Here is a 25783-nt window from a genome sequence, read left to right on the forward strand (position 1 = left end):
ATCTTCCCCTTTAAATTAGGTTAACCAAGCGACACGTTGCAAAAACATTGACCTTAACCTCCTGAATCCCATTAAAGTAATGACAGAGGAGCCTGCTCCTTATCCACTCAAAAACAACCACTGCTGGCAGACAGACAGACAGACAGAGAGAGCGCAAGTGGGGGAGAGATAGAGAGGGAAAGAGGGGCGACAGACAGGGGTCGGAGGGGGCCAGATGGGCCGCAGGGCTCCAACAGCAGCCTGCTGAGGGGCCTTCAGGCTTTTAGGCCAAAGCCAGTGACCTTCAAAGGAGAGACCGACTGAGGCATGATAGAGAGTAGGAAGAAGAGATGGATGGAGAGAAACAGAGGGAGAGAGGGAGGGAACCCATATCCTCCAGCCACAGATGACCCATCTGTCCATGAGTGGAGGGCACAGCGCTGACAAGTCAACAACAGACACGTGAGAGAGAGAGAGCGGGGGAGGAAAGACAGGGATAGAGAAAAAGAGATGTGAGAGGATGAGAACAAGTGAAAGCGTAACAGAGAATAGAGCTTGGCATGGAAACATATTAAATGATGGGGGGGAAAACAGGCAAGGAAAATAATAGCATAAGTGTGCAAAACAAGTGTGAGGGGTAAAAGTGAGAGGGTGGCACGGACGTCTGTTACATCACCATGCTTTACATTATGCCCCCAGCCCAACCCAGTCCTGTCAGATGCAGCAGACGTGTAGAGTTGCTCTACTGCCTGTGTGTGTGTGTGTGTCTCCCCACTGTGTCTCAGTCAGTCAGTCTCAGTCTGTTATGGCTTCAGGCTATAGACAACCTGCATGGCTCAGAATCTCTCTGGGCTCCTTAACTCGTATACCTAAAACACCCATAAGAATCGTGCAACTGCAATGGTCTGGAGCCCAAATTGTGGAAAGGAACCTAAAATAGAAACATGGACATACATGGAGCTGTTGCTATTTAAACAGAGTTCTACTGAAGTGTGACCAGCATGGCTAACAAAGGCTCAACAACATCCTGCTTCTGTTACACAGTGACAAGGGCCTTACAAGACTCGATGACCTACAGTTATCTGCAGTCTAGACCAGGAATAGGCAACTGGCGACCCAGGCCCTCTGATCAATTTAGTCAGGTTCTCAACTTACTGCAGCGAGGTAGAATAGTAGAATACACACGGTGCAATTTTGAAATTTGGTTGTGCATCAACAGTTTCTCTCTTATATCGGGTCCCTGATTGTTACTCAATTAGCCCATGTCAGATAATTATTTTTTAGATTGGTAAGTTAGTCTAGCGGCCAGCTATCTAAACTTGTAGTGATCAAGGTCAAATTACTGCAAACATTTCTCTCCATCCTACGGCAAAATGTGTAGATTTGCAGGAAACTAGCTTTTAAAACAGCAACATTTTCTCTACAGCACATGGCAAAATGTGTAGAATTGCACAAAATTAACTCTAAAACACATGGAGTTCAGATGTTGTGGCCCTCCACCCCCATCAAAGTCACCAATCCCTGGTCTAGACAATGAATGTACCAAGGTGTAAAGCAGGTAGGCAGAGTTTGGGATTGGAGCAATGAAGTGTGTAAAGATGGGATCAGTAAAAACATGGGCTTCATGTTCCTTTGTGTCAGAAAATAAGGAATTTCTGATTCATCAGGAAAGATTGCGTCTCTGCTTGTAGAGTGTATGTTAGTGAGTGGGATTACAATGAAGAGTGTAGTATGTGAAAGAATTATGTAGGGTGTGTGCGCACGTGCATGCACGGGTATCTGTACGTGCATGCTTGTGTGTGTGTGTGTTTCTGTATATGCGTGAACACATGTGCGTTTGTGTATGTGTAAGTGCGTGCATGTGTGCGTATTGCGAGTGCGTATTGCGAGTGCGTATTGCGAGTGTGTGGGGTCACATCTCACCATGTAGTATCCAGGCAGCAGCTTCTGCAGAAACTCTGCCTCCTTGTGCATGACGGTCTTGATGATGAACTCATCGTCCTTGGTCAGGTAGAACACAGAGCCACTGGCCCCGGGGTTGGACAACTCAATCAGGGGCTCGTTACACAGGGAGTACTAGAGACACAGAGATAAAAGCACACATACACACAGCCACAGAGACAGAGGGACACTGGTCAGATTGGGTAAAAGCACTGAAAAACTGAAATAAAATAAAATTTCTGTTTGAAAACAAATATCACTTTTGGGGGTTAGATATTAATCCTCCTTAGAAAAGCAGTGAATCAAGACAATAGTTTCACCATAATCCATTACCTACGCCTTGTTGCGCTCCGTTATTTTCTTAAGAGACAGCAAAACGATTTCTGAAAACCCTGTCTATGTGGTAGTGGAAATGAGATGCTCTAATAAAGTGAGATGAAACAAGGACAAGCTAGAAACAACACCCTGTTGAAACACGCACAGCAGGAGACTGATGCATAAACATCCCAATCAGACAGTATTGGGAATGAGGGATAGAAGGACGGTCGGGAGGGGAGAACAGGATGGATGGAGAGAACGATTGAGAGTGTGAGACCCGAATGGGGGAGGGAGAGAGAGATGAGAAAGGAAAAGAAAGAGAGAGGAAGAGAGAGGAGTGAGGGAGATATAGGTAGAGAGAGGACGCGAGAGTAAGAGAGAAGGGACCCTGAGTGCAGAGAGCACGAGCACTGGCCCCAGGCACTGTGATGAATCACTGAGGCAGGAACACCTCGCACACACACGTGGCCAGTCTCACACACACACTACATTTTATTTATTTTTTATTTTATTTAACCTTTATTTAACTGGACAAGCCAGTTAAGAACAAATTCTAATTTACAATGACGGCGTACACTGGCCAAACCCAGACGACGCTGGGCCAATTGTGCGCCGCCCTATGGGACTCCCAATCATGGCCGGTTGTGATTAGAGGTCGACCGATTAATCGGAATGGCCGATTAATTAGGGCCGATTTCAAGTTTTCATAACAATCGGCATTTTTGGACGCCGATTACATTGCACTCCACGAGGAGACTGGGTTGCAGGCTGACTACCTGTTATGCGAGTGCAGCAAGGAGCCAAGGTAAGGTGCTAGCTAGCATTAAACTTATCTTAGAAAAAACAATCCATCTTAACATAATCACTAGTTAACTACACATGGTTGATGATATTACTAGTTTATGTAGCTTGTCCTGCGTTGTATATAATCGATGCGGGGCCTGTTCATTTATCATTGAATCACAGCCTACTTCGCCAAACGGGGGATTTAACAAGCGCATTCGCGAAAAAAGCACTGTCGTTGCACCAATGTGTACCTAACCATAAACATCAATGCCTTTCTTAAAATCAACACAGAAGTATATCTTTTTAAACTTGCATATTTAGTTAATATTGCCTACTATCATGAATTTCTTTTAACTAGGGAAATTGTGTCACTTCTCTTGCGTTCTGTTCAAGCAGAGTCCGGGTATATGCAGCAGTTTGGGCCGCCTGGCTCGTTGCGAACTGTGTGAAGACCATTTCTTCCTAACAAAGACCGTAATTAATTTGCCAGAATTGTACATAATTATGACATACCGTTGAAGGTTGTGCAATGTAACAGCAATATTTAGACTTAGGGATGCCACCCGTTAGATAAAATACGGAACGGTTCCGTATTTCACTGAAAGAATAAAAGTTTTGTTTTCGAAATGATAGTTTCCGGATTTGACCATACTAATGACCGAAGGCTCGTATTTATGTGTGTTATTATATTATAATTAAGTCTATGATTTGATGGAGTAGTCTGAGCGGTGGTAGGCAGCAGCAGGCTTGTAAGCATTCATTCAAACAGCACTTTCCTGCATTTGCCAGCAGCTCTTCGCTGTGCTTCAAGCATTGTGCTGTTTATGACTTCAAGCCTATCAACTCCCGAGATTAGGCTGGCAATACTAAAGTACCTATTAGAACATCCAATAGTCAAAGGTATATGAAACACAAATGGTATAGAGAGAAATAGTCCTATAATAACTACAACCTAAAACTTCTTACCTGGGAATATTGAATACTCATGTTAAAAGGAACCACCAGCTTTCATATGTTCTGAGCAAGGAACTTAAAGGTTATCTTTTTTACATGGCACATATTGCACTTTTACTTTCTTCTCCAACACTTTGTTTTTGCATTATTTAAACCAAATTGATCATGTTTCATTATTTATTTGAGACTAAATTGATTTTATTGATGTATTATATTAAGTTAAAATAAGTGTTCATTCAGTATTGTTGTAATTGTCATTATTACATATACACACCATATATATATATATATATATATATATATGGAGAGCCCTGATATATTGGGAGCCCTGAATGCAGACCCTCAGAGAGACAGATACACCTAATGCACAAAGGATCTTAAAATAGCCCAGGTCCATATGTTTATACATGAGACGGTCTGTTCCTTAAGGGGCTTCTGTAAAGAGCTGCTCAGGTTGGGCTGACATCTCATCTCTGCTGTGTTCCGCTGTGTGTGTCTAGACCAGAACCCCAGTGTGCTTAACACATAACCAACCCTAGGTTAATGACAGACAGAGAGACGCTTCACGATTCACTGCCCAAACGAATTGTGAACGTGTTACACCCCTGAAAAAGGGGAGAAAGAATCACGAGTGTGATACGGAATTGTTTCTTCAATGAAAACTTTAGTGCAAATCATTTTACATAAGTAACACATTTGACAGAATAACAGATCTACAGGAAATAGATAGTCTTGTAGGGTACAAGGCTTATTCAAGTCACAACAGTATACACTGTACATCACTGAAACAAATACTATTTCCAATATAACTGTCAAGCACAAAGCTTTAACTCAGTAAACCATAACTCAATTTATCAACAGGCAATAAAGTGTTTGAAAAACCATTACACAAATAACGCCGCAAAATATCTTATTAACAACGCACATGTTCATTCACAATCTACATAAAATGGCAGCTACGTAGCAGTACCTAGCAGTACGAAGCTATTCTTCGCTGCAACCGAGCAGGGCTCATATTACTCTCTGCAAACTTAACTAACTTCCTCAATATGTTACTAAGACACACCTTAAACACTCTTGACATGTTAGCGAGTTATTACATTTAAATTACTCTTTTTTATCATCAATAACGTACCTGAAAAAGGGGAGAAATGAAATGTGATACGGAATTGTTTCTTCAATGAAAACTTTAGTGCAATGAGAAAAAGACCGCGATTTCTCCGGGACCTTCAGTGGAGACCAGAGCAATCGATCTCAGGCTCATAGATTAAGAGCATTTAGTAGATCACAGATTAACACTTTTACCCACGACAAAATAAAGTAATCAACATAACGTTTACACATTCCTCTCACAATTCGTACCCTTTGTATGCTTGACGGATTTTAACACAATTATATAAATGTTATCAATCTATCAACTAATACTGAATGCATGATCTTCTTAACCTTAGATGTTTTAAGATCCTCACATACTATGAACTTACTAATACTTTTTAATGTATAACAGGCTATTAGTATTTCCTTTAACCTGTCACAAACGCAGCCCCCGGAGCGGTTAGCCCTTGTGGCTTGGACCATGGATTGTCCTGGGCTTGTTGCTGCCCTGCAACAACACCAGGTCTATTTTGCTCCAGAGAAGTAGCTCATTGTTCTCGTTGCCGCCATCATCCCTGCGACCTGCCCTGTCTGCAACCGTGAGGGTAACAGCGTAGCCTACGTTGCTACCATGACAAAGACCAAAGCTGGTGAGAGTACTGATGGAGTCTCAGTGGAGGACAGTGGAGTCTCTCAATCACAGGTGAAGGATCTTTTAAACTAACAAAAATAGTTCTACAAGCAGTTGTTACAACAACAAGAAAATAGCTTCAAGTGTTTTGTCCAAATATTGGTGGAGTCAGTTAATAAAAGAATGGACGACCTGACCAGAGAGGTCCAGGACCTGAAGAACAGTTTGCAGTTCTACCAGGGTCAGCTTGATGAGTTGAAACAGGAGAACACCAAGATGACAGCAATCCATAAGTCATTGAGAGAGGACATCAGTTCTGTATGTGAATCCATGATAACAATGGAGAAATGAGCTTATCTCAAGGGGAAATAAAGATGGAACAACATTGTTGTGGACGGAATTGCAGAATCTCCACGAGACCTGGACAGAGTTTGAAGACAAAGTGATGGAAATTATCATTGAGAAACTGAAGATGGACAACAGGAAGATTGAGATAGAGCGCGCCCACAGGACTGGAAAACCCACCACCGGCCCAGGTGACAGGCCCAGGCCGATAGTGGTCAAGTTCCTGAGGTTCAAGGACAAGCTAGCTGTTCTGGAAAGAGACAAAAACTTCAAAGGGACGTACATCTTCCTCAACGAGGACTATCCTGAAGCTGTGCGCCAGAAGAGGGAAAAACGTATCCCAGCCATTAAAGCTGTCCACCCTCCCTCCCAAAAGCCTGGAAGGGATAAGAGAGCCAAGCCTGTGGGTTTGTAGCTTCAACCCGGCAGCACACACACACCAACTGATTAATGGACTGCTGAATTGTATGTTTTTTTTCTCTTGCTTTGTTTGCTCTTTTCCATATTAAGTCTATTTCTGATAAGCTACCCAGGAAAGGGCAAAAACAATTGCCCATATTAATATATGTAAAGTTCATGAAATTAATAACTTGCTAACATCAGATAACATTCATATATTAGTAATTTCTGAGACTCACTTAGATAATTCCTTTGATTATACAGCAGTAGTAATACAAGCAGTAACATTTACAGAAGAGACAGGAATGCTTATGGGGGAGGTATTGCTATATATACCTCCCCCATATATTAATATGGGCAATTGTTTTTGCCCTTTCCTGGGTAGCTTATCAGACGAGACACATATATATATATATATATATATATATTCAGTGCCATATCCCTGTAATGCTTACAGAAGATCTCATGTCAAGTGTTATTGAAGTGTTGTGGTTGCAGGTTCACCTGCCTCATCTAAAGACTATTATATTTTGTTATGGGAAGTTCGCCTCTTTTCACTGACTCAGATCTTTTCGACTCATTCAGTCAAAAAAACAAATCTTTCAGCGGAGCGCGTATTAATCCTGCTGTAAAATCAATTGCGGCCAGCAGGTCAAACGAACGACTAATATAATCACTTGTAAAAACTAATTGTGGCTCACGAGTCAGTAAAAAGAGTTGTTCAAAAATAATAACTTGTTCGTGAACTGCATATCACAAATTATTTTCAAGTGCTAACAGTCAGTATCTAGATATGCTTGATAGTGTATGTGATGTAAACAGAAAGGTCTACTTTCTTGGGGACCTAAATATTGACTGGTTTTCATAAAGCTGTACGCTCAAGAGGAAGTTTCTCACTGTAAACCAGTGCCTATAATCTGGTTCAGGTTATTAAATCAACCTAGCAGGGTGTTTACAAACACTACAGGAACTAGATCGCCACATGTATTTGTCACATTTTTACTAATACTGTAGAACTTTGTTCTAAAGCTGTATCCATACCCATTGGATGCAGTGATCACGCAGTGATCACACATCCAGTGGCTAAATCCAGGAAAGCCAAAGTTCCAAAAGCTGGGCCTAAAATAGTGTATACGAGTCCTACAAAATATTTAGCTGTTATTCTTATGTGGATGATGTAACAAATGTCACTAAACTCAACAAAAAGAAGACGAAACTGTATTATGAAGCCAAGATCAATGATAGTGATAAATGAGTACTTTAAAGTACTTTAAATTAAAAGACAAATTCAACTCCATCTTTCATCAAATCAGATGGCTTATTCATCACAAAACCATTTGATATTGCCAATTATTTTTATGATTACTTCACTGGCAAAGTGGGCAAACTTAAGCAGGAAATGCCAACAACGAACAGTGAGCCATCTTATTCATGCCTAAAAAAACAAATCATGAAAGAAAAGCATTGAAAGTTTGAATTTTGTAAAGTTAGTGTTTGATAGGTGGAAAAATTGTTATTGATCAATAATGACAAACTTCCTGTCATTGACAACTTAGGTGGAAACCTCCTGAGGATAGTAGCTGGCTGTATAACCACTCCTATCTGTCATATTTTTAATCTGAGCCTTGAGAAAATTGTTTGCCCTCGGGCCTGGAGGGAAGCCTGTCACACCTTGACCGTAGAGAGCCTTTTTATTCTCTATTTTGGTTAGGTCGGTGTGTGACTAGGGTGGGTAATCTAGGTTGTTTATTTCTATGTTGGCCTGGTATGGTTCCCAATCAGAGGCAGCTGTTTTTCGTTGTCTCTGATTGGGGATCATATTTAGGCAGCCATTTCCCCACTGTGTTCTTGTTAATGTGTAGTTGCCTGTGAGCACTTCATTGACATCACGTTTCGTTTGTTCTTTATTGTTTTGTGCGTTTCACTTCAATAAATATGTGGAACCCATATCATGCTGCGCTTTGGTCCGAATGTTCTTACGACGATCGTGACAAAGCCAAAGTCATTCCGCTAACCAAGAATGGTAAAGCGGCCTTTACTGGTTCTAACAGCCGACCGATCAGCTTGCTGCCAGCTTTTAGCAAATTTCTCTGTAAACAAATTAAAAGACTTTCGGTATGCCTTTAGAGAAGGGCACTCAACATGTACTGTACTCACACAAATGACCAGGGTCGCAACTTTCACTGGGGACATGACCCTCCCACGTGAATACGGTGTGCGTTAGGACGATGCGGACACCTCAGAGCGGTAGGGTAGGCTGTTTTCCGGTTTCAGCCGGCTTGATTTAGGACCGCACAGACACCGCAGAGCATATAGCATGCGGACAGGCTGTGTGAAGGCAAAACTTCTGAAAAGCTGGCGTATAGAACCAGCACGAGAGATATTAATCAAATCAAATTTGATTAGTCACATGTGCCAATACAACAGGTGTAGACCTTACAGTGAAATGCTTACTTACGGGCCCCTAACCAACAATGCAGTTTGAAAAAAATATGGATAAGAATAAGAAATAAAAAAGTAACAAGTAATTAAAGAGCAGCAGTAAAATAACAAATGCGAGACTATATACAGGGGGGTAGCGGTACAGAATCAATGTGCGGGGGCACTGGTTAGTTTAGGTAATATGTACATGTAGGTAGAGTTATTAAAGTGACTATGCATAGATGACAGAGAGTAGCAGCTGTGTAAAAGACAATGCAAATAGTCTGGGTAGCCATTTGATTAGATGTTCAGGACTTTTATGGCTTGGGGTTAGAAGCTGTTTAGAAGCCTCTTGGACCTAGACTTGGCACTCCGGTACCGCTTGCCATGCGGTAGCAGAGAGAACAGTCTATGACTAGGGTGGCTGGAGTCTTTGACAATTTTTAGGGCCTTCCTCTGACACTGCCTGGTATAGAGGTCCTGAACGGCAGGAAGCTTGGCCCCAGTGATGTACTGGGCCGTTCGCACTACCCTCTGTAGTGCCTTGCGGTCGGAGGCCGAGCAGTTGCCACACCAGGCAGTGATGCAACCAGAAATTAAATAAAATTGTATTGGTCACATACACATGGTTAACAGATGTTAATGCGAGTGTAGCGAAATGCTTGTGCTTATAGTTCCGATCGTGCAGTAATATCTAACAAGTAATCTAACAATTGCACAACAACTACCTTATACACATAAAAGTGTAAAGGAATGAATAAGAATATGTACATATAAATATATGGATGAGCGATGGCCGAACAGCATAGGCAAGATGCAGTAGATGGTACAGAATATACATATGAGATGAGTAATATAGGGTATGTAAACATTATATAAAGTGGCATTGTTTAAAGTGACTAGTGAAACATTTATTATCCAATTTTTAATTATTAAAGTGGCTAGAGATTTGAGTCAGTATGTTGACAGCAGCCACTCAACGTCAGTGATGGCTGTGTAACAGTCTGATGACCTTGAAATAGAAGCTGTTTAACACTCTCTCGGTCCCAGCTTTGATGAACATGTACTGACCTCGCCTTCTGGATGATAGCAGGGTGAACAGGCAGTGGCTCGGGTGGTTGTTGTCCTTGATGATTTTTTTGGCCTTCCTGTGACATCGGGTGGTGTAGGTGTCCTAGAGGGCAGGTAGTTTGCCCCTGGTAATGCGTTGTGCAGACCTCACTACCCTCTGGAGAGCCTTACGGTTGTGGGCAGAGCAGTTGCCGTACCAGGCGGAGATACAGCCCGACAGGATGCTCTCGATTGTGCATCTGTAAAAGTTTGTGAGTGTTTTTGGTGAGAAGCCAAATTTCTTCAGTCTCCTGAGGTTGAAGAGGCGCTGTTGCGTGGGTGGGTGGACCATTTCAATTTGTCTGTGATGTGTATGCCGAGGAACTTAAAACTTTGGAGTCGTGGTTAGATTTGCCAGTCAGGATGCTCTCGATGGTGCAGCTGTAGAACCTTTTGAGGATCTGAGGACCCATGCTAAATCTTTTCAGTCTCCTGAGGGGAAATAGGTTTTGTCGTACCCTCTCCACGACTGTCTTGGTGTGGTTGGACCATGTTAGTTTGTTGGTGATGTGGACACCAAGGAACTTGAAGCTCTCAACCTGCTCCGCTGCAGCCCAGTCGATGAGAATGGGGGTGTGCTCAGTCCTGGTTTTCCTGTAGTCCACAATCATCTCCTTTTTCTATGAACAGAGGCAGCAGCTGTCTGTTGCGCTTTTTCTCAGAGTTGTAAAAACAAGCAGAGCAGAAACTGGATACTCTTTAGTTGACTGATCTAGCTGGGACGGTAACTGCTGTTTGGCAGAAACATATAGTTATTCTTTTTTTCCTCAATCACAGTAGACTTGAATCAAACGATTGAAACCAGCGGCTAAACAATTGCAAACCAATATTTTTTTTTCAGTGCAATGTGAGTTTTTATTAGTCAGTATAGCAATGTAACATTATTGATCTGTCAGTTTCCCTAGCGAATTCCCTACTTTTCACACTGACATGGTATAAACAGCTCTACAAGAATCACTGTCATGGTTCACAGTCAGTACACAACACTATGCTCATCATGTCTTAGCAGGATCAGATGGTGACAGGTGTCCCAGCAAGGTCAGACAGCCAGGGAAGACCAGTCTACGGAGCTCACGTGAATTTTGTAGTATATTATAACAATCAGTGAATGGATACAAAGTTCCATCTTGAGTTGATGGGTAGGTTACATTCTGGGATCAGGGAATAATGGTCATTTCAATTGTTGAACCATTGATTCTATTCATGGATGGAATCAATGTTTAAATGTACACCAAAGTCATTATTTGTCATGCCTCATCTGAGCAGGGTCAAATGGTGACAGGGGTCTCATCAGGGTCAGGCAGCCAGGGAAGACCAGTCTATGACGGAGCGGAGGGGAATTTTTGCAGATACAACACTTTATTTTCTCTTTGCAGCAAACACTGGAAATGCAAGAAGCTTCAAAGATTGAAAGTATTTTAAGGCATTATGGGAAACCTCTAAAGTTAATTTCCAAACTGTATCAAGGGTTGATAGAGGCTTTTCCTGATGACACAAAACATGTAAAACAAAAAGTGAGGAAGACCTGGGAGACGCTATTGATGATGATGATGATGAATCGATACAGATATGAACATGACTGGGCATTCTAACATATAATGACTGCAGTTTAAGACCATCCATAGAACATCCTATATGCCAGTAAAACTGATCATCATCAATATCAGATTCTACCCTTATCCCCATTTTTGTTTGCTTGGAAATGTTGATACTGGAGACTTATCAGAAGAAACTGTGAAACCTAACATTTATAGTGCTTAAGAAATGCATTGCAATTAACTGCAAGGTGGGTTATCCTCCCACAACGGATGGAAGTAATGTCAAGTTAAGTACCACTAGATTTGATTTATTACAAGAATAAGGAAATACTGGGCAATTTTCACACAGTCTGGATGCCTTATATGGAATACAGCACGACAAAAGGAGTCTGTATTGATAACATGCCCACGTCAGGGGAGATACCTATTTAAGCAATCACTAGTTGCTGGGCTGCGCAGTCCTGGCCCTAGGGTTCTGCCATACTGTTGGCTGACACTCTGGCCTTGGCCTAACACAACTAATACCAAAAATGAATGTTTCACTAAGATCCTAAAGCTGAGTGGGGCATGTTGGGTTGGGGTGCTGCAGGGCCGTGGACACCTAGGGACAGGACGGGGGTACCCAGCTATATTGTGTGCAATTAGAAAGAGATCTACAGTACTATCTGGCATATGATATGAATTATATGGAGGGTGTACTGTTTCTGTGTGTTAATGTGTAGGTGTGTGTGTTCTTTTAATAAAATGTTTGTTTTCCAAACCTTTCCTTGAGACATAAAACAAAGATGGGAAGGAAGTTGGGGAGAGAGCTATTTACTACACTGGTGGGGGTTGGGCGTTCAGGTGGCTCAGGCAGGCTGGGCAGTCTGGCAGAAATTTGATATAGCTGTCTTAATAAAAGACAATCAAAAGTCTTGTAGGCTATTGGTTAAAGTCGCAACACAATATTGATTATTGAATTATCATTGATCTAGTTCAGTATTATCAATCACTTAAACATATTTAATAATGATCTCTTACCTAGCTTGATGGCTGGGCATTTTTGCTTACTTTATGTTGTTCTTAATAGAGACGGCTAGAAGGGCCATGGGTCATATTAGATTGTGTAGAAATGCAGGAATTGGCTTCAGATGCAGAGGACCCCCAGACCCCCCCCCAAGTTATGTCCCCCACCCCCACTTCAAAAACCAAAGTTGTGCCCCTGAAATTACTGATGATTGGTTGAAAGAAATTTTCAGTGCAGCCTTTGATATTATTTGCCATAACATGTTGAAAGAATGTATGTGTTTTGTCTTTTCAAACTCTGCCATATCGTGGATTCAGAGCCTTGCAAAAGTAAAGGACCATTTTAAGCCGTACACTCCACAGAGCTGTGCTTTATGGAAGAGTGGTCCGAAAAAAGCCATTGCTTAAAGAAAAAAAATAAGCAAACATTTGTTGTTCGCCAGAAGGCATGTGGGAGACTCCCCAAACATATGGAAGAAGGTACTCTGGTCAGATGAGACTAAAATTGAGCTTTTTGGCCATCAAGGAAAATGTGTCTGGCGCAAACCCAACACCTCTCAACACCCCGAGAACACCATCCCCACAGTGAAGCATGGTGGTGGCAGTATCATGCTGTGGGGATGTTATTCATCAGGGACTGGGAAACTGGACAGAACTGAAGGAATGATGGATGGCGCTAAATACAGGGAAATTCTTGAGGGAAACCTGTTTCAGTCTTCCAGAGATTTGAGACTGGGACGGAGGTTCACCTTCCAGCAGGACAATGACCCTAAGGACACTGCTGAAGCTACACTTGAGTGGTTTAAGGGGAAACATTTAAATGTCTTGGAATGGCCTAGTCAAAGCCCAGACCTCAATCCAATTGAGGATCTGTGGTATGACTTACATATTGCTGTATACCAGCGGAACCCATCCAACTTGAAGGAGCTGGAGCAGTTTTGACTTAAAGAATGGGCAAAAATCCCAGTGGCTAGATGTGCTAAGCTTCGCATCTTCAAAGTGGTAGGCATGTTGTGTAAATCAAATGATACAAACCCCCAAAAACCATTTAAATTCCAGGTTGTAAAGGCAACAAAATAGGGAAAATGCCAAGGGGGTGAATACTTTTGCAAGCCACTGTATCTAATAGAACACATAGAAGAAGCCAATTTTTACTCTCAGCTTCTTAATCTTGTCAATAGGGGGGCGCTATTTTCACTTTGGGGAAAATCGTGCCCAAATTAAACTGCCTCGTACTCTATTCTAGATCATACAATTTGCATATTATTATTACTATTGGATAGAAAACACTCTCAAGTTTCTAAAACTGTTTGAATTATATCTGTGAGTAAAACAGAACTCATTTTGCAGCAAACTTCCATACAGGAAGTGAAAAATCTGAAAACGAGGCTCTGTTCCAGGGCCTGCCTATTCAACTGGCTTATATTTATCGATATGCATGCACTTCATACGCCTTCCACTAGATGTCAACAGGCAGTGGAAGGTGGAATGGTGTGTCTAGCTTAATCTGAGGTCGAACAAGAGCTTTTGGAGTGGCAGGTCAGGAATTTCCTTTCTCTCCCTAGGCGCGCGAAGCACCTCCATATTGTCTTCTGATAAGCGTTCGGTATACACGGCTAATATCTCCGGCTCTGATTTTATTTGATACATGTGATAATAACATCGTAAAGTATGTTTTTTCAACCGAGTTTTATCAGATTATTCAACGTTTATTGGGACTTTTGGAGTTTTCCGTTCTTTGTGTCGAGAGAAACTGGGAACGGCATCAACATTGGCTAGCATTGTGGCGCGAATTCGACAGGAGAAAAGGACATTCTAAAACCAAACAACGATTTATTCTGGAAATAGGACTCCTTGTACAAGATTCTGATGGAAGCTCAGCAAAAGTAAGAACATTTTATGATGTTATTTCGTATTTCTGTGGAAAATGTTATTTCTATTCTCCGCCGTTTTGGCGGGCGCTGTCTCGCAATAATGCAAGCTGTTTGTTATGGTAAAGTTATTTTTAAAAATCTAACACGGCGGTTGCATTAAGAACCAGTGTATCTTTCATTTGCTGTACAACAAGTATTTTTTAGTAAAGTTTATGATGAGTTCTTTGGTCAGATTAGGTGAGTGTCCAAAATAGCTCCTGACATTCTGGGGAAATGTTGCTACATTTTCACAATGTATAACCACGGTTTGCAGCTCTAAATAAGCACATTTTTGAACAAAACATAAGTGTATTGTATAACCTGATGTTATAAGACTGTCATCTGATGAAGTTGTTCAAGGTTAGTGATTAATTTTATATCTTTTGCTGGTTTTTGCGAATGCTATCTATGCGGTGAATAAATGCGGTTGTGTGCTTGGCTATTGTGGTAAGCTAATATAATTCTATATTGTGTTTTCGCTGTAAAACACTTAAAAAATCTGAAATATTGGCTGGATTCACAAGATGTTTATCTTTCATTTGCTGTACACCATGTATTTTTCATAAATGTTTTATGATGAGTATTTAGGTATTTCACGTTGCTCTCTGTAATTATTCTGGCTGCTTTGGTGATATTTTTGATGGTAGCTGCAATGTAAAACTATGATTTATACCTCAAATATGCACATTTTCGAACAAAACATAAATTTATTGTATAACATGTTATAAGACTGTCATCTGATGAAGTTGTTTCTTGGTTAGTGACTAATTATCTCTCTATTTGGTCGGTTTTGTGATAGCTACCTATGCGGTAGAAACATGGTGAAAATATGCGGTTGAGTCTTTGGCTATTGTGGTTAGCTAATAGAAATACATAGTGTTTTCGCTGTAAAACATTTTAAAAATCGGAAATGATGGCTGGATTCACAAGATGTTTATCTTTCATTTGCTGTATTGGACTTGTGATTTCATGAAAATTATATTATATGATATCCCTGTCCCGTTAGGTTAGGCTATGCTAGTCAGCTTTTTTGATGAGGATGCTCCCGGATCCGGGATGGGTATTAAGTAAAGGTTCGCTTCTTAACTAACTCATCAATATGCTTTTTAAGAGACAGCTTTTCATCTATCCAGATGCCCAGATATGTGTAAGCAGGGACACTATCAATATGGACAAAGTACACATGCTTAAATCATTAAAGTTATTTTTATGCGCTCTAGAGAACATATATTTAGTTTCACCTGCATTCAGTACTAATTTCAGGTCAATAAAGTTGCTTTGTAATACAATGAAGGCAGACTTTAGTTCATATAGAGCCTGGTCAACCGTGGGTGCAATAGCATACACAACAGTTTAATAGACAGTTTAACACTTTAATGGAAGCTTCTCTTGGCCCTCTATTCTTTTATATTTTTACCAATGACCTGCCACTGGCATTAAACAAAGCCTGTGTGTTCATGTATGCTGATGATTCAACCCTATACGCGTCAGCAAATAGTGAAGTCACTGCAACCTTAAACAAAGAGTTGCAGTCAGTTTTAGAATAGGTGGCCAGGAATAAACTGGTCCTGAACATCTCTTAAACTAAGAGCATTGAATTTGGTACAAATCATTCCCTAAGTTCTAAACCTCAGCTGAATCTGGTAATGAATGGTGTGGCTGTTGAGCAAGTTGAGGCTAAATTACTTGGTGTTACCTTAGATTGTAAACTGTCATGGTCAAAACATATAGATTCAATCGTTATAAAGATGGGGAGAGGTCTGTCCGTGATAAAGACATGCTCTGTTTTTTTTTACACTACACAAAGCAAGTCCTGCAGGCTCTAGTTTGATCTCATCTTGATTATTGTCCAGTCATATGGGCCAAGTGCTGCAAAGAAAGACCTAGTTAAGCTGCAGCCGGCCCAGAACAGAGCGGCACGTTTTGCTCTTCATTGTAATCAGAGGGCTAATATCAATACTATGCATGCCAGTCTCTTGAGAAAAGGCTGACTATCACTTCTTGTTTTTATAAGAAACATAATGCGTTAGATATTCCAAATTGTTTGCATGGTCAACGTATAGCGCTGACACACACTTACTCCACCAGACACGCCACCAGAGGTCTTTTCACAGTCCCCAGGTCCAGAACACATTTAAAGAAACGTACAGTATTATACAGAGCCATGAGTGCATGGAACTCCCTTCAATCTTACATAGTGCAAGTGAACAGCAAACCTGGTTTAAAAAAACAAATAAAGCAACACCTCTACCCCATGTGACCTATTTGTTGTGTTTATGTACTGACATGTATGTGTAACTGATAGATGCGCGCACACACACACACACTACATGTTCATGTTTTAAATGCATGTAAATTGTAAGGTCTTTGTCTATAATGTTGGACCTCAGTAAGACTAGTTGTCGCCATTGGCGATGGCTAATGGGGATCCTAATAAAATATAAATAAAATAAATGAATTACTCCCATAGAGCTCTGGAGAAGAGGGAAGGAGCTGTGGACTGGGTTATTTTGGGGATTATGGTTGTTTGTGTTTGTGGAATAGGCACACTGGTGTATTTTCTGTACAGTACAGTCGTGGCCAAAAGTTTTGAGAATGACACAAATATTAATTTTCACATAATTTGCTGCTTCAGTGTCTTTAGATATTTTTGTCAGATGTTACTATGGAATACTGAAGTATAATTACAAGCATTTCATTAGTGTCAAAAGCTTTTATTGACAATTACATGAAGTTGATGCAAAGAGTCAATATTTGCAGCGTTGACCCTTCTTTTTCAAGAACTCTGCAATCCGCCCTGGCATGCTGTCAATTAACTTCTGGGCCACATCCTGACTGATGGCAGCCCATTCTTGCATAATCAATGCTTGGAGTTTGTCAGAATTTGTGGGGTTTCGTTTGTCTACCTGCCTCTTGAGGATTGACCACACGTTCTCAATGGGATTAAGGTCTGGGGAGTTTCTTGGCCATGGACCCAAAATATCGATGTTTTGTTCCCCGAGCCACTTAGTTATCACTTTTGCCTTATGGCAAGGTGCTCCATCATGCTGGAAAAGGCATTGTTCGTCACCAAACTGTTGGTGGATGGTTGGGAGAAGTTGCTCTCGGAGGATGTGTTGGTACCATTCTTTATTCATGGCTGTCTTCTTAGGCAAAATTGTGAGTGAGCCCACTCCCTTGGCTGAGAAGCAACCCCACACATGAATGTTCTCAGGATGCTTTACTGTTGGCATGACACAGGACTGATGGTAGCGCTCACCTTGTCTTCTCCGGACAAGCTTTTTTTCCGGATGCCCCAAACAATCGGAAAGGGGATTCATCAGAGAAAATGACTTTACCCCTGTCCTCAGCAGTCCAATCCCTGTACCTTTTGCAGAATATCAGTCTGTCCCTGATGTTTTTCCTGGAGAGAAGTGGCTTCTTTGCTGCCCTTCTTGACACCAGGCCATCCTCCAAAAGTATTCACCTCACTGTGTGTGCAGATGCACTCACACCTGCCTGCTGCCATTCCTGAGCAAGCTCTGTACTGGTGGTGCCCCGATCCCGCAGCTGAATCAACTTTAGGAGACAGTCCTGGCGCTTGCTGGACTTTCTTGGGCGCCCTGAAGCCTTCTTCACAACAATTGAACCGCTCTCCTTGAAGTTCTTGATGATCCGATAAATGGTTGATTTAGGTGCAATCTTACTGGCAGCAATATCCTTGCCTGTGAAGCCCTTTTTGTGCAAAGCAATGATGACGGCACGTGTTTCCTTGCAGGTAACCATGGTTGACAGAGGAAGAACAATGATTCCAAGCACCACCCTCCTTTTGAAGCTTCCAGTCTGTTATTCGAACTCAATCAGCATGACAGAGTGATCTCCCGCCTTGTCCTTTTCAGAGAATCCCTGACATGTCAGCTGGTCCTTTTGTGGCAGGGCTGAAATGCAGTGGAATTTTTTGGGGGGGATTCAGTTAATTTGCATGGCAAAGAGGGTGCAATTCATCTGATCACTCTTCATAACATTCTGGAGTATATGCAAATTGCCATCATACAAACTGAGGCAGCAGACTTTATGAAAATGTATATTTGTGTCATTCTCAAAACTTTTGGCCACGACTGTACACTGCTATTTGCTATTCAGAAAATCAATACAAACAGAAGTTGCCCATATACTCTACTGTAGCTCTGTACATTGTTGTCCGAAAAGGAACAAAGGAATAACTAAGACCAAATTCTTGCATTGTGTCTGTACATGTTGATACACAGCCAAACACAATGCCAGTCAGCCAGCACAGATACAATGTGACAAGGGCCATGAGGTGTGACACTGTGTCTATCGCACGCACGCATTATTATGTCATAGCTAGGGTTGGCAGGGTAATTGTATAAACGTTTATTGTTGATTAACTTCATTTAAGTAGACAAACTTTACCCAAAAGGAGTAAAGTAAAAGTAAGCCTGGTCCACACCTAACAGCCAGTTTTAGAATTGTGTTGTAGAACAATTATAGTGCTTTAAACTGACTGAAGACGGGACTGCAGGACATAAAAAAATACAAGACCTGCGTGCGGTTGAGTCCGTTTCCACGGTAACATGGACTCTTTACAGCGTGATGAAACTTTGTTGCTCCTTGTTTCAGCAAAGTGTTGTTGCAAACGAGTATGAGGAAATACATGCAACCAATGGCTTACCAAAAACAGGGAACACTGTGACTTGACCACAGAGCGTCTAGTTAACAGCAGCACGCTATACCCTCAATTAGCTGTCAGCCTGGCTTGACAGTAAACATGGATCATCACGTCCCTGATTTGAGTCCTATTGTCACACCCTGGCCTTAGTTATCTTTGTTTTCATTTATTATTTTAGTTAGGTCAGGGTGTGACATGGTGAATGTATGTGTTTTTGTAGTGTCTAGGGTGGTTGTAAGGTTAGGGGGTTTATTAGAGTAGTTGGGTTTATGTTTAGTATAGATGTCTAGCTGTGTCTATGGTTGCCTGAAGGGTTCTCAATCAGAGACAGATGTCATTAATTGTCTCTGATTGGGAGCCATATTTAAGGCAGCCATAGGCACTAGGTTTTTGTGGGTAATTGTCTGTGTCTATGTGTAGTGTTTGTGTCAGCACTATTTGTATTTATAGCTTCACGGTCGTCTGTTTGTTGTTTTGTTTCATTTTTTCCTTCTTATAATAAAGAGAAGATGTATTTTTCAAGCGCTGCGCCTTGGTCCTCTCTCTCTCCTATAGACGATCGTGACACCTATGCAGTCGGGAGCAGCACAGGACAGGAGGAAATGCATGTTTTTATTGTATTTATTATAACGTGACTGCGGTCATATGGTTGACAATTAACCGTCATCCAAAATTCCATGACCGTCACAGCCCTAGTCATAGCAAAACAGGACATGTATGTATCCTATTTGTCATGTACACAGACATAAACACATGCCCAGACTGCTGACCGCTCAGGGAGGAGCAGTGACTCACTCTGCCTCCACACTGATGATGTGTGACAGGCCAACGGCAGCCCTCCTCGCCCTAACCACTTCCCCAGACCTCCTCTGGGCCTAACCATCTCTCTACCCAGACCTCTTATAGCACCCCCAACCCTTCTCTGGCCCTCCCCAACCGTCATCCTCTCTACTCACCATTTCTCCCTCCCCATCTCTGCTTCTTCCTGCCTTATATCCCTATTCATCCACACAGTATTTCTTAGCCCATTTCTTCCGCCCTCCCAAACTCTCCAACCCTGCCTGTCCCTCCCCCGTCTCTCCTGATATTCTTCCCAATCTCTCTCCAGCCAAGACTCGTGCCTGCCTGTCTGGTGGGGGAAATCACGCTCCCAGTCATGGTGCTACATTGCCTGCTGTGCTGCTGGCAGCAGGCTGGACCGAGAGGGAGGGAGTGGGCAACAGGCTGTGGGAGTGTTGGCTAAGACCAGGAGGTGGACTGGATACCTCAGTCTCTCAATACAGGGAGCCTCTGAACAGCTTTTGTACAGAGACCTGCTTCTGTCACCAAGGGAGTACTCCAAGGCTCGATCCTAGGTGCCACGCTCTTCTCAATTTACATCAACAACATAGCTTAAGCAGTAGGAAGCTCTCTCATCCATTTCCATGCAGACAATACAGTCTTATACTCAGCTGGCCCCTCCCCGTATTTTGTGTTGTGTTAAACGCTCTACAACAAAGCGTTCTTAGTGTCCAACAAGCTTTCTCTGCCCTTAACCTTGTTCTGAACACCTCCAAAACAAAGGTCATGTGGTTTGGTAAGAAGAATGCCCCTCTCCCCACAGGTGTGATTACTACCTCTGAGGGTTTAGAGCTTGAGGTAGTCACCTCATACAAGTACTTGGGAGTATGGCTAGAAGGTACACTGTCCTTCTCTAAGCACATATCAAAGCTGATTCAGATGACCATCCTACCCATGCTAGATTACGGAGACGTAATTTATAGATCGGTAGGTAAGGGTGCTCTCGAGCGGCTAGATGTTCTTTACCATTCGGCCATCAGATTTGCCACCAATGCTCCTTATAGGACACATCACTGCACTCTACACTCCTCTGTAAACTGGTCATCTCTGAATACCCGTCGCAAGACCCACTGGTTGATGCTTATTTATAAAACCTTCTTAGGCCTCACTCCCCCCTATCTGAGATACCTACTGCAGCCCTCATCCTCCACATACAACACTCGTTCTGCCAGTCACATTCTGTTAAAGGTCCCCAAAGCGCACACATCCCTGGGTCGCTCCTCTTTTCAGTTCGCTGCAGCTATTCAAAGACTCAATCATGGACACTTTTACTGACAGTTGTGGCTGCTTCGCGTGATGTATTGTTGTCCCTACCTTCTTGCCCTTTGTGCTGTTGTCTGTGCACAATAATGTTTGTACCATTTTTTGTGCTGCTACCATGTTGTGCTGCTGCCATGCTGTGTTGCTGCCATGCTATGTTGTCGTCTTAGGTCTCTCTTTATGTAGTTTTTGTCTCTCTTGTCCTGATGTGTGTTATGTCCTATTTTTTTTTATTTTTTTTTTATTATTTTTTTTATAATCCCAGCCCCCGACCCCGCAGGAGGTCTTTTGCCTTATGGTAGGCCTTTAGTGTAAATAAGAATTTGTTCTTAACTGACTTGCCTAGTTAAATAAAGGTTTATAAAAAAAAAAAAAAAAAAAAAAAAAAAAAAAAGTGGGATCAGGAATTGGTGCACTAGCTACCCTAAAACCATTCCTCAACATTGACCTATTAAATCAAATTGTATTTGTAATGCACTGAATACAACAGTGCACCTTACACCTTACAGTGAAATGCTTACTTACAAGCCCTTAACCAACAATGCTTTAAGAAGTTAAGAAAAATAAGTGTTAAGTAAAAAATAGAGAATGAATGCTCCTCTGTTCATTCTGGATATCTAATGTATGGTGACACCATGCCATGTGTTCATGTCTGTTGCCATGGTTGAAAAAGGGTAGAGTTACATGTTCTTACCAGGTAGTCATCAGGCCTGATCCCAAAGAGCTCCCTGAAGTAGCGGAAGGCCACAGGAGCGTACGTCTTGAAGCGGAAGTCTGGGAAGTGGTGGGCTGGAGTCAGGTTGCTGCCTTCACTGGGACCAGGAGAGAGGGAGAAAGGCTTTTAGATACGGGACAATTATCCTCCCCGGATTTTGTGTTAAATGCTCTACAACAAAGCTTTCTTAGTGTCCAACAAGCTTTCTCTACCCTTAACCTTGTTCTGAACACCTCCAAAACAAAGGTCATGTGGTTTGGTAAGAAGAATGCCCCTCTCCCCACAGGTGTTATTACTACCTCTGAGGGTTTAGAGCTTGAGGTAGTCACCTCACACAAGTACTTGGGAGTATGGCTAGAAGGTACACTGTCCTTCTCTCAGCACATATCAAAGCTGCAGACTTGGTGTACTCTATCGTAATTGCTCCTCTTTCACCCCAGCTGCCAAACTAACCCTGATTCAGATGACCATCCTACCCATGCTAGACTACGGAGACGTAATTTATAGATCGGCTAGATGTTCTTTACCATTCGGCCATCAGATTTGCTACCATTGCGCCACATAGGACACATCACTGCACTCTATACTCCTGGTAAACTGGTCATCTCTGTATACCTGTCGCAAGACCCACTGGTTGATGCTTATTTATAAAACCCTCTTAGGCCTCACTCCCCCCTATCAGAGATATCTACTGCAGCCCTCATCCTCCACATACAACACCCTTTCTGCCAGTCACATTCTGTTAAAGGTCCCCAAAGCACACACATCCCTGGGTCCCTCCTCTTTTCAGTTTACTGTAGCTATTCAAAGAATCATGGACACTTTTACTGACAGTTGTGGCTGCTTCGTGTGATGTATTGTTGTCTCTACCTTCTTGCCTTTGTGCTGCCCAATAATGTTTGTACCATCTTTTGTGCTGCTACCATGTCATTGTCATGTGGTGTTGCTATTATGCTGTGTTGTCATGTGTTTCTGCCATGCTATGTTGTCGTCTTAAGTTTCTCTTCATCTAGTGTTGTGGTGTCTCTTGTTGGGATGTGTATTTTGTCCTATATTTTTAATCCCAGCCCCCATAGGAGGCCTTTTGGTAGGCTGTCATTGTAAATAAGAATTTGTTCTTAATTGACTTGCTTAGTTAAATAAAAGGTAAAACAAATATTTTAAATTGAACCTTTATTTAACTAGGTGAGTCAGTTAAGAACAAATTCTTATTTACAACTACGGCATATCCCGGCCAAACCCGGACAACGCTGGGCCAATTGTGCGCCGCCCTTTGGGACTCCCAATCACGGCCGGATGTGATACAGCCTGGAATCAAACCAGGGACTGTGGTGACACCTCTTGCACTGAGATGCAATGCCTTAGACCGCAGCGCCACTATGAAGGAATCATTCTAGTGTAAATAACAAATGACTTACCATCAAAAGAACATCTCTAGGATCAGTTTTGTGATCGGTCAGAAATCTCTGATATATTTGAAAGACCTCATTCTAATGTCACAAAGCTGTGTGCTGCCCTGATGGTGTGGTTACCTGGGGAAGAAGATGCTCTCCACCACATAGAAGTCCTGCATGAGGACGTCTCTCTCAGGCTTGGAGCTCAGGTTGCCCACCGTGTAGCCGATGCCCAGCTGGATGGCACCTTTCAGGGCAGAGGACGTGGTCTGGGGGAGAGGAGAGAGATGGTGGGGGTTAGGGAAATACTTAGACATTTCTGAGCTTGGTGGACTACCACTCATTTATATTCATTGAGAAATCTTACGATTTACAAGCTCCATTAGCTCAGCTCTCAGACGGGACTGAATTCTACACTAGAGGCAAAACATTGACTCACTCAGACATGCAAACCAGAATACCTATTCTGTAAGGTGCTAAAAACAGACAGGGTGGCTGAATCGGGTCGGAGTAGATCTCTGTCAGGTTGGTTATCTGTGAGACACACTCGGATTGCTCTGCAGTGTCTTTTCTTTATGCCTTCTCACATATATAAGAAATACCCCCAAAATCTGTCAATGTGCCCTTGAGCAAGGCACTTAACCCTGATTTGCTCCAGGGGTGCCGTACTACTATGACTGACCCTGTAAAACAACACACTTCACTGCACCTATCAAGTGTATGTGACCATAAAACGTATAGTATAAGTGGAGAGTACAGTGTGCAGGCTTACAGAGCTATGTCCCTTCTCTGCTTTGCCTGTACACAGCTGTAGCCTAACTGTGCATAAAGGACCATTGCCAAGTGCCTACCAAGGGAGTTTTTCCTTGCCAATGTCTTGGCTTGTTCTATTGGGGGTTTGGCTGCTTTGCTGTAAGGCATTTGTAAAAGGCGCAGGCACTATATGTGATCACTATATGCTTGATTAATTAATTGATTGACTGGCTAAAATCCGGGGAGATGGTGTCGACTGCCTACCTTCTTGTAGGTGGTCTCTCCGGACGCGTCCACTCCCCTGTGGCCCATCCTCTTCCCCTGGCCTGGTAGACCCGAGACACCAGGTAGCTGTTGGTCAGAGGATGGAGCAGAGTGGTTAAGACACATATTTAAATCGATACTCACTTCTATGGGCTGACAACACTAACAACACGAACACCTGAGGTTAGTGTTTATCAAGCGTTTGCAGCACCAGTGTGAAGTTTCCACCTGTTCTTTTCAATAATAAACACATCAAATGAGGAACGAAAGGTAAACCAAATTAAATGTATGTCACATGCGCCAGGTGTAGACTTTACCATGAAATGCTTACTTACTTAGAAATAGTAACACAATAAAATAACAATAACGAGGCTATATACTGTACAAGGAGCACCGGGGCCGAGTCAATGTGCAGGGGTACGAGGCAGTTGAGGTAATATGTACATATAGATTGGGGTAAAAGTGACTAGGCAATCAGGATAGACAAACAGCGTAGCAGCAGAGTATGTGAAAGTGAGTCTACAGTGCCTTCAAAAAGTATTCAGACCCCTTGACTTTTTCCACATTGTAGAGTGTTACAGCCTGAACTTAAAATGTATTGACTGTGTGTGGAGTCAAGGTGATCTAGAGTTTTTTCTGAATATCAATAGAGGTACAAAGACAGTTCCACATTTTTCAGCTTTTCTTTTGTCCTGTATTCCCCTTTGAAAATCACAAGTGCAAACTTGACACAGGTGTGAACGCTTGGTAAATGTGTCACTAAGCCTTCTGAGTGGACTGAGTGTCCCTTCAAATTCCTCTTTCTAACCTCTATCCTCCCAGATTACGCAGCCAAATTGAGAGTGGGTGCTTCTCATCACAGGGCAGAGTGGAACATGGAAGGGGCTTATAACCATAGCAGTCCCTATGGAGATTCCCTCACTACCCCTGAGCATACTGATGCTGATTGACGTGCAGGGGGATCAAAGTAGACGGACACGGTGTGTGTAGCAGTCAGAACACATACAGAGTATAGGGAAATGGTGTGTGTGTGAAGCAGTCAGAACACATACAGAGTATAGGGAAATGGTGTGTGTGTGAAGCAGTCAGAACACATACAGAGTATAGGGAAATGGTGTGTGTGTGAAGCAGTCAGAACACATACAGAGTATAGGGAAATGGTGTGTGTGTGAAGCAGTCAGAACACATACAAACTATAGGGAAATGGTGTGTGTAGGATCACAGTGAGGAGAGGGGGGTTAACATAGAGGGCATGTCAGGGAGGAAGAGTCAAATGTATTTCACGGTCATATGGGCTAAATAAAAGTAAAGTAAGCAAGTACATTACCTCTGTGATGTGTGCTTTTCTAGCAGAATAGTCTGTGAGAGAGAGAGAGAGAGAGAGAGAGAACGTGAGTCCTACGAGAGGCTCCATTACTTCACATGATTAGTGTTAGAAGGAACAAACAGAAGT

At 42.3% G+C, this 25783-nt stretch overlaps 1 protein-coding gene across 1 annotated transcript in view; it reads right to left on the bottom strand.

Annotated features, from left to right (window-relative positions):
- pip5k1ca (phosphatidylinositol-4-phosphate 5-kinase, type I, gamma a) overlaps positions 1 to 24411 on the bottom strand; it is a 48443-nt gene extending 24032 nt beyond the window's left edge. The window contains exons 1-4 of the mRNA XM_039002312.1: positions 24331 to 24411; positions 23452 to 23582; positions 21899 to 22016; positions 1903 to 2055 (exon numbers count right to left, since the gene is read on the bottom strand). Of these exons, the coding sequence (XP_038858240.1) occupies positions 1903 to 2055; positions 21899 to 22016; positions 23452 to 23582; positions 24331 to 24378 (450 nt within the window). The 5' untranslated portion in view covers positions 24379 to 24411. The remainder of the gene's footprint in view (positions 1 to 1902; positions 2056 to 21898; positions 22017 to 23451; positions 23583 to 24330) is intronic.
- Positions 24412 to 25783: the final 1372 nt, after the last annotated feature.

This window comes from Salvelinus namaycush, chromosome 10 (genome assembly GCF_016432855.1).
Source record: "Salvelinus namaycush isolate Seneca chromosome 10, SaNama_1.0, whole genome shotgun sequence".
NCBI classification, from domain to species: Eukaryota; Metazoa; Chordata; class Actinopteri; order Salmoniformes; family Salmonidae; genus Salvelinus; species Salvelinus namaycush.